General features: G+C 39.0%; 1 protein-coding gene across 1 annotated transcript in view; it reads right to left on the minus strand.

Annotated features, from left to right (window-relative positions):
* The window catches only part of xkr7b (XK, Kell blood group complex subunit-related family, member 7b), an 88,713-nt gene extending 79,265 nt beyond the window's left edge, over positions 1 to 9,448 (minus strand). The window contains exon 1 of the mRNA XM_053643633.1: positions 8,997 to 9,448. Coding sequence (XP_053499608.1) covers positions 8,997 to 9,448 — 452 coding nt within the window. The remainder of the gene's footprint in view (positions 1 to 8,996) is intronic.
* Between the last annotated feature and the right edge of the window lie 990 nt (positions 9,449 to 10,438).

The following is a 10,438-nucleotide window of genomic DNA, read 5'->3' on the forward strand; positions in this document are numbered from 1 at the left end:
TGCTTTACATTTTTAGTTTTGCACATTTTTGAGAAATGATCTCATCCTTTACATTTGTGGCATGTCTGGCCTCTCGCAGGACATTTAAAATCTTGTCCTAAATGATATGTATTTCCAAATCTGTATCATTGCTTGTTCAACTTACTGCATTGGGCTGCACGGCTTGGTGTTTTCCCTTGAATTTTCCTTTCATCTTCCCCCTTTATTCCAGACACGATTCACAAACTCAGTGTCAGGTTTTGATGTGTCACTCACTGATGATGCAGCCATCTGTTCCTCTATCTGTTCACAGAGGGCAGCAACCTCCAATGCACGATCAAGCATGAGATTAGGTCCTTCCTCCAAAAGTTTACGGCGCAGGTATGCTGATAAACATTTGCCTACAATGGCATCCCGGATATGATTATTCATGTCATCTGCAAATGCACAGTACTTTGCTGCCTGTTTGAGACGCATTGTGAACTGTTGAATTGTCTCACTTGAGTTTTGGGAAAGTTTATAAAAAGACTGCCTTGGATACACAGCATTCACTCGTGGCATGAAGTACGCATTCAAGGCCGCAACGGCTGCATCATAATCGGCAGCATCTCCCGTATCTGCTAGAGTGGAGAATATATCTTGAATATATTATTTTGCATGATGCAAAAGAAGTGCTCTGAACCGCTGATGAATTGCCGCTGCGACATTCTCTTCAATTATAAGTCCTTTAAGCATAAAGTTCAAACGATGCCAGCCATCTTGTCCATCTTGAACCAAGAGTCACGGGATCTTTGTATCACTCAAACGTAGGGATACCTGACTTTTCCATCACATGCAATCAGTGCTCAGATCTACCAGGCTGCATCCTCATCGCCAATGTTGTATATCCATTTTCTTGTGTAATCAGATATCTCTCATACACTCTACTGAATTAAATCAGTCACATGTTTGATACCTTTCTGAATGGCATCTTTACTTTGTGTGTGTTGCTGTGTGTGTGTGTATTTAATAAAAAGTTCACTGCAAAGAAAGAAAATGCTGCCCTGTGCCACGATTCAAAGTACAGACGGAAGCAAGTGCAGATTCATAAACAGTTAATAACAAACAAACATACGAAACACTCTACAACTAGGAAACAAAACACTGTGGCAAAGACAAAATACGGCAGCATAGACAAAGGTATACCGAGACGATAACGTGAGACAAAGAGTGCATTGCAAACTGTGACTACATACAAGAGTGCTAATTACCAGGAACGTGAATCAGGTGCAGGTGGTCATGTGACAATGAAGCAGTGGCTTTTGGGAACTGTAGTTCAGAGTTCCCTTTCTGATTTCATGACACCCTGGATGATTTTAACAATTTTTGTCCCATCTCAAATCGTCCGTTTTTGGCAAAAATACTTGAGCATGTTGTTGCCTCCCAATTGTGTAATCATCTTACAATGAATAACCTCTTTGAACCCCTTCAGTCAGGTTTTCGTAAATTTCACAGTACTGAAACGGTGTTGGTCAAAGTTACCAATGACTTGTTGATGGCCTCTGATTCTGGAGCTACTTCCATTCTCATTCTTCATGATCTTAGAGCCACCTTCAATACTGTTGATCATGGTCTTTTAATTACCTGCCTTGAAAGTGTTTTTGGTGTGTCGGGGACAGTTTTAAACTGGTTTAAATCCTATTTTACTGACCGCTCCCAGTTTATTTCTATGGGTGGTTACAGGTCTGACACTAGCTCTGTGCTCATTGGTGTTCCTCAGAGATCAGTTTTAGGCCCTTTACTTTTCAATATTTATCTATCTCATCTTGGGCATCTGCTACGATTGCTCGGCCTCCATTATCACTTTTATGCTGATGATACCCTAATCTACATTCACTCAAAATCTGGTGAAAACCTTGATGTTTGTTTTCTTTCTGACTGTATTTCTGAGATAAAAACATGGATGAATAATAATTTTCTGTGCCAGAATAGCGGTAAAACCGAAGTTATGCTTAGAGGTTCCCGTAAGCAAATTCTCAAAGCTGGTCCACTGTCTTTATTTGTTGATGGCTCTGTTCTAGAGACTCAAAGTAAGATGAGGAAACTTGGAGTAATTTTTGATACCAGTCTTACATTTGATTCTTTTGTTAAGAGCACTGTTAAAGCATCCTTTTTTCACCTCAGAAATATAGCAAGACTGCGCCCTATGCAAAGCTTCTCTGTAGCCGAAAAACTGATTAACTCCTTTGTTGTCACTCGGCTAGATTACTGCAATGGCGTTTTAGCCAGAGTGTCTAAATCCACACTCAATAAACTGCAATATGTACAAAACTCTGCTGTCCGAATCCTGACTGGGACCAGGAAATACAATCATATTGCACTGGCTCCCAGTCAGGTTCCGTGTCAATTTTAAAATTAAGATGCTGACATACAAAGCATTACATGGCTTGGCTCCTCATTACGTATCTGCTTTACTAATTCTTTGCACCCCAAATCGCAGACTGTGCTCCTCACAGTGTAATTTGCTAACTGCTCCACAAACCCGCTTAAAATCTATGGGTGACAGGGCTTTTCCTGTCTATGCTTCTTCCCTTTGGAACTCTCTTCCTCTTGAACTTAGGGAAGGTCAGACCTTTGGCATTTTTAAAGCTCAACTCAAGACATACTTTTTTAAACTTGCATTTGACTGCTGATGTCTACTTTTATTATTATTATTATTATTATTATTATTATTATTATTATTATTATTATTATTATTGTTGTTGTTGTTGTTCTTATTACATTTTATAATTTAAAATTTTTTTCTGTGTACTGCTTATTTTGTGCACAGTGCTTTGAGAAGCTGCTTTTAAAGGTGCTCTATAAAATAAAGTTGTTTATTATTATTATTATTATTATTATTATTATTATTATTATTATTATCTCCCCTGAAGCTTGCAGATACTAGACCTGGGCTGAGAGCATGGTGTATGTTCCCAATTGGTGAGCGTACATTAAACAGTGCATTACCAAAATGTTGGACAATTCTGTTGTATATCCGTTTTCTTGTGTAATTAGATATCTCTCATACACTCTACTGAATTAAATCAGTCACACGCTTGATAGCTTTCTGAATGGCGTCTTTACTTTCTTAACGTGATCTCACTTAGACATCTGGTCCCATCATGCAATAGTACACTCACATCTTAAAGGTACAGACCATCATTCTCATATATGACAAATTCCTTTTATGTAAATATTCTGGAGAGGATTCAACAAAATTGGAGTATTTTCCCCTGAGTGGTGTAACAGAAAAGTGTTTGCCCTATTGTTGGGAGAATGCGAGTTTGAATCCCGACAATGCCACTGACATACATGGCCAGGAGCCAAGGGAGCAAAATTTTCCATGCTGTCTGGGTGGCAGAGCAGATGAGTGCAGTTAGTGCTTTCCTTCGAGTGTGTTATGGCAGCAGCTCAAAAAGATGCAGAAGTTGTCTTTATGTGCCTTGGGTTGATAGCTGTCATGTGATGCAGGGGAGTGTTATCTAGTGGGTCGGAGTTGGCAAGACCAAATTGGGGAGAAAATGAGGGGGAAAAAGCTATACTTGGGTCCATACTACAATTTACCGTATAGTCCATAGTCCATTAATTCCAGAGCATACGTTTCGCTGAACACAGAGCTCAGTAATAGTAGTTTCAGTCAGAGCTATAAACAGGATCAACATTTTAGCGAGGTTCACGCTGCATAAATGTCATTGTTAATATATCACAATGCTGAATGTGTACTTCTTCAATTGCTCTCCATTATATAATCATTTCATTCTTACATAAACTGCTCTGACTACAGTTATAGTACCTGTTGAGCTTTGCATTACATTATATACACATAAATACTATGCAATCAATACAGTAGATAATACTGGGCTTTGTGCCAGTTACTTTATGTTTCTCTACTGGTGCTTCTCCTACATCAGAAGAACAGAGCAGGAAACTGTTATACAAAACAGATGAATCTGCTTCATAACAACAAGAAAAATAAAAGAACATAATTACTAATCAAATTACTTATTGAGCTTTGTGCAATGGTAGTTGCTGTCGGTGCATTTATGTATACTCTGTGCCAAACACAGCTCTAGGTAATATAATTTTATACCAGAATATAATCACATTTTACATGTTCATGCCTTTTTAAGTCCAATCTGCTACCTTATTTAGCTAATTCACTAGCTCCTAATTTCATGTTAACATTCTTATCTATTCATTAAACTCCCACTGACTTCATGCAGTGAATTTGTTCTGATTCGGTCCCACTCAGCTTAGTTGTGATTGGTTATTTCACCTTTCAGCCAGTCCAAAATAACAAATACCTTGAAAAATACTATTCATTATTAAGAAAAAGTGAGCGAGAGAAAGATTTGTGATCGTCAGTCACATACTAAGCTAAGCCCCTGTCCGGACCTTGGTGTACTCATAGTTACCTCCATCGCGTCAGTGACGTCAAGCTTACACTACATCTAATGTGAGAAAAATGAAATGTGCAGTGAAAATCCATTTTTTACTAAAGACAAGACCCCCAGCAATCTTCTATTCCAGTGATGAGCTCTATTTGACCATTTTGCTCATCTGAACCATAATCACAGCGCTATAAAGCTTAAAAAGACTGGTGCACAATTCAGAACATAGTAAAAGCATACATGTATGTACTAAAACTTATTTCTCTTCCAGTTATAATATCTCATTATTCGGTCTTTTCTTGTTTGCAGATTTACCCAATAAAGATATGATTTTCCTTTTATCTTTACGTCCTTTATAACCCAGGGTTTGGTATGTTTAACCCATGAGTGCCCCTATTTGTCATGCTAATAAAGCATGATAAAATAGAATAACCTACAATAACTTGAATAAATTACAAACAAAGACTCAGCACAATTAAGGCACTACCTGTCTACAGTAACTATCGCAGCCACTAAGTAAAAAAAAAGTGGTACTTTTTTGTATTCCAGTGCATACAATTAAAAGTATTATGTAAAATGACATGTTTCTTAAAATGATTTATTTTTAAATACAGTGTACACAATAGAAAGTGCACATGCTGAAATAACCAGTCTAGGTGTTCCACACTCTGATACCACAATTTCCTTTCATGTTCCAGTCTGATACAGTGTAAGACCCTATCATGCATGCATGCATGACAACACACACCTACAGTGTAATTCATTATTCTTTAGGATTCTGTACCAATATTGTGAAGTAAGAGAAAGTATTTCATTTAGGAGAAGGATGATATGATATGATATGATATATCATCTCTCAGAGGATCACTGAGGCTCATATGTCCTCTCCATCCCCGTTAAAAATTAAAAACCAAACTACCAGTAAATCTCTCCCTCTCTCTGTCATACACATGCACGGTATTGAATTAGCTCTCCTAGTCGAGCACTAATACAGCCTGCGAGATCCCCTGTGAGTGGTATGAAGTCCAGTTCTGCTCAGTCAGACTTCAGCTACAGCATGGTGTTCAACAACACTGCAGATGAGTTTTATCTAGAGATGATTTTATGGTTGCAGCTCAGCATGAATAACTCTCTTGACTCTTCTGTTTGGCTCTGTCTCCATCCTTTCCCTCCCTGTGCTGGGTGACTGCAGGTATGCTTAAGGTTAATTTAATACTCCGGACTTTTTCCAATACTACTTTATATATCATTTAAGACCTCATTTGCAGTGATATGCAAAATGTGAACCACTTCATAATACCTTGCATCTAAGAAAATTGTCTATTTATTCTCTTGCAAAAGTAAATTTATTATAATCTGTAGTAAGCATCAGGGTTGATGGCAGACTCAGGTTTTTTACTACTTAAATTCCCAGCTTATATTCATTTAAAGCATATTATTGTGGCCACAATAATTTGCTCAATAGCAGTATACTGAAACTAAGAGGAAATGTATGTTGCCAAAAGCGTGAGAGATGTGTGACTGGACATGCCGATGGTTCCTGTGAATTTAAGGGTCTAATTAGTGAGAGTATTGGGGGGTTAACTAGTGGTTGAATTTACATTTCCCATATCAGCATGTCTCAATGTGTGCTAACACAACAGCAGGCATGTAGCTGAAGTTGAATTCAGTGTAACACAGTCTCCTGCTTTGTACAAGTAAATCTGTTTTAGCCAGCATGTGTGTGACCAGACATCAAACACTAAATAACCCCAGATTCACACTGCCAAGTTGCTGATGTTGCTCCAGGGTTGTCTCGTGTACTGCACATGTGCAGTGAGTGCTACTATTGCAATCTCATGAGATATTAGGACAAATTCAAACCTGCAAGGGTGATGTGGTTGAACCATGCCAGTAAAGCGATAGGAGTATGTACAAATGTTAACCTGGTATGGAGCTTAGAAGCTGACAAAAGTATTTGAATATTAATTTCTTTCTAATTTGAATTATATATGTCACATTAAATAAAACCATCCTTTTCCCTTAGAATTCCAGACGCTTGAGGTTTTGCCTAATTTTTTTTACATTACATGAGATGAGAATGTTGTAGATTTGTGTTTAAGGTTATGATTTTTTCCAAATCTTAAAACCATAACCTGTAATTTTGAATATGTTTTTTAAAGGCAGATCTTACTCCTAGCAAGTTCAAAACAAAGAAAAAAACAAGTAAATATATTAGATACACCACAGAACATTTTTTTTATTTAATATGTCATGCATATAATTCAAATATATGAAATTCATATTTAAAAACTTTTGTCAGCTTCTAAGCTCCAAAATCCTGCCACTAACCCTAACATTATCCTTAATCATTCATACAAATTAAGTTACATAAATAGCTGCAAATTAGCAAGCTTGAAATCATTCTTCACTTGAGGCATGAGTCATGGCTTCAGGTTACAAAATTAGACAGAAAGTAAATTATGATCTGTTGTTTTGTTGCTGGCACAGTGTAAAAAAAGTCTAAAATCTAAGACCATATCAATTCAGTTCATACTTATTAATGCCTTTAATTGTATAAAATGTCATTTTAGAGAAATTAACATGTCTTAAAGACCCACAGACATTTTCATTCCTGTCTCTCTATCTTTCTTATTTATCTTCTTTACATTTTACTTTATCTTGTTCTTTCTTTCTCTCCATACTTCCTCTCTCTCTCTCTCTCTCTCTCTCTCTCTTGCTCTGAGACACATGTACATCCTCAGAATTTCCTGAAATGAACCTAAAGATCCAAAAAATTTTCAAAAGTACAAAATTTAGTGTAGTATTCTCTTTCATGCACACAGACTGACTGAAGGAATGGCAATTATATATGCTCACACAAACAGTCAGCACATGTCACACCAGCAAGGTTGATTTCCTCCAGCAGTTTATACTTCCTCCAAACTGGATCACAGGAGGAAATTTTCACACTACAGAAAGGTAGATTACAGGACAAAGACACACAGTGGGGCGAGCAGGAACTAACAATTTCCCCAGGAGAAAGCTGACCCAGAAGCCACTTTAGACACATGAGTTCAGGCTTCCCATACTTAGCAAATAATGACCCAGTGATATGACAGAAAATCAGTGGAGGGGTTGGAGAGCTGTGTCTGCTTTCTCAGAGAGAGCCTTGCTAGAGTTTGCAATTTATTATTTAGCAGGATGGGTATACAAATGCAAAATGGACAAAAGAGAGACCAGTACAGTTTGATATTTAATGATTTTCCATGGCTCAATTCATCAGTTAATGAGAAGGTGTGTTTGTTGTCACGTAAAATGTACCAATGGACTATACCTCCACATAGCTTACAGGAGTTTTGTACATTGCTGTCATTTTACACTTGTCACGCTATTTACGCTTTGCATTTTTTGCACATTAGTAAAGTATTGTCTGGGATTGGGAAGGCATCATATTTAGTCCCCATGTGTGTGCATGCGGATGGGATTACAATTAAAACCTGATTTATTACTTCAGAATTGACCATGCCAAATCTGTACAGTCATTAAGTCACTTTGTATTTCTCCCCTTTGGAAGATTCGAGCCCTTAGCTGTCGAGCTTGTGTAGATAATATCCATTTCAGCATAATCTAATACCCGCCTGTATGTGGCACATGGGTCTTTGTCTCTGTCCCCTGGCACCACATCTAGGCTGGCAGTATTGCCTAACCAAACAGCACACACAGAGCCAACCCAGGCTGGAGAAAACTGCTCACTGCTTCCATCTGTCTTCTAAGTATTACGGAGGAAGCACAAGAACTACAACAAGGACACAATGTGAACTGGAATGTGGAACAACGTGTACAGGTGAAATAGACTGTGTGTAATTTGGCAAGGATTTAGTTAAGACATTGTTATTTATTCAAATCTGCACAGTAAAATCGATGGTGCTGAAATAGCATCAGTAGTACTGATTGAGCACTTATAGTGTAGACTGGATAGCTACAGTACTGACTTACATTCAGAGGGTAAATTCTGTAAGTGTTCATTCAGCACTCTAGGTGTTAATTCATTTTAAAATGACAGGCATTCAACAGTGTAGAACATTCAACATGTTTTGTTATGCAGGCATGATTTGACAGCAGAAATGCCTTGAGCTCAGCATTGCAGCTGAGTAGGTCTGTAATTACTTCCCACACTGACTAATAACTAAAATGATGCTCTTAGCTGTGCTGTCAGCCATGTTCCCGCTCTGTGGATTTCTCCTGTGTACGATACTGAGTGTAGATGTTAACAAGTTATAAATATACGCTTGGATTACATCATTTATTAACATCATTGATATATATCCAGTACAGATGGCTTGTGACATTTTCAAAAGAGCAAAGCCTTTTCAAAGTGGTTTATATGATTGAGAAATCAAATGCTGCTCAGTCTAGTTATCGACTTGACTCCAAGTTATCCTTACAGTATCATGTTACTGCTTAAAAAGAACTCAAAGTAGTGCACTCAGAAGTATGTCAAAATACTAGCCTATACTTCATACTATGTAATAGCGCGACTGCGGACGCCGCTTTGGGTGATGCTGCTGATGCGACGTTATTGATGCTCTAGACTTCCGCGTATTTCGACACGCGAGCCCTTACCTCCACATCTGGCCCAGCTGCAGGACGTGCACGAGGGACTGGAAGCTCCACATGCATGCTCGGCAGCACCTGAGCGTCCGGCTCCGCGAGCGCGCCATTACCGCCGCATTCTCTTCCGTCTCCACCGTGTAGTCGTAGACGAACCAACGGAAGCTGAGCACCTGCACTACGGCGGATGGCAGCGCGGCGAAAAGCAGCGTGAGAGCGAACCACCAGTAGTCGCGGCGCGCGTAGTAGTCGGCCGAGAGCCACACGTCCGTGGCGCCATCGCACAAGAAGACGAGCAGCGCGCAAAGCACCCAGCAGCAGTCAAGCAGCGCGTGCCGCCGCGAGCGGTCCTGGCGCTCTTCCGGTCCTACGAGAACACAACGCGCCTCGGGCTCCTTATCGCGCGCGCACGCGGGAGCCGAGATTACGGCGGATGCGGCGGCTCCGTCCGATTTGGCGGCCATGTTTGTTTGTGCGAAGAGAAAGAGGGGGTAAGGAGAAGGGAAAAGTGGAGGCGAGGGAAGGCTGGTGTGTGCGTTTGTGTGAGCGCATGATGGGTGGTGAGACACACACACACACAGAGAGAGAGAGAGAGAGAGAGAGAGAGAGAGAGAGAGCATCCTGAAATTATCCAATAGCAATTTCCTTTTGGGATATTTTGGATTTAATGGAACTTGGCTATCCAGTTGAATGTCTTCTTTCTTTCTTTCTTTCTTTCTTTTTACACTTCATTGTCATAACTATGTTCTGTATTGGCAAAGAAATGGCGTTACAAATATTATATTATTAGGTAATAGCACTAAAGAGCATTAGGGATAGCGCAACATCATCTTCATCATCTTTAGTAAGCGCTTTATTATGGTCAGGGTCCTTGTGGATCCAGAGTCTATACCAGGAACTCTGGCACACACCATCCATGGGATGGCAATCCATCACAGGAGACACATATCTAGTGTAATATAGGGTAGCCAATCCACCTGTCTGCATGTTTTGGGAGGTTGGAGGAAACCTGAGAACCAGGAAGAATCGCACAGAGACAGAGATAACATGCACAGAAACACTACAGTAAATAGGGAGCCAACTAATGATTAAGATTATGTGCTTAATTTCGAATATAAAATTGCCATCCTTGTGGTAACTGTTTATTTGTAGATATTTTAACTCACTGTTTTTTTTTTTTGTTTTGTTTTGGTTTGGTTTGGTTTTTTTTATTCCCTAGAATATTAATTAAAGGTCTGGTGTGTTAATAATGATTTATTTGTGTGGCAGCCTGGGAAAACCCTTCACATGGTAAAATTTGGACATTATCTTATAAAAAAAAAAAGAGTTGCAGGCTAAACTGAAATTGGTGGCTAATTTGCACATACTGTATCTCAATCACAAGTTATAGCATTTGAAAATCTACTTACCCTCCAAAAGTGAAAAAAAAGATTGCATTTAAAGATTCCAAATTC

This window comes from Ictalurus furcatus, chromosome 15, assembly GCF_023375685.1.
Source record: "Ictalurus furcatus strain D&B chromosome 15, Billie_1.0, whole genome shotgun sequence".
Classification (NCBI taxonomy): domain Eukaryota; kingdom Metazoa; phylum Chordata; class Actinopteri; order Siluriformes; family Ictaluridae; genus Ictalurus; species Ictalurus furcatus.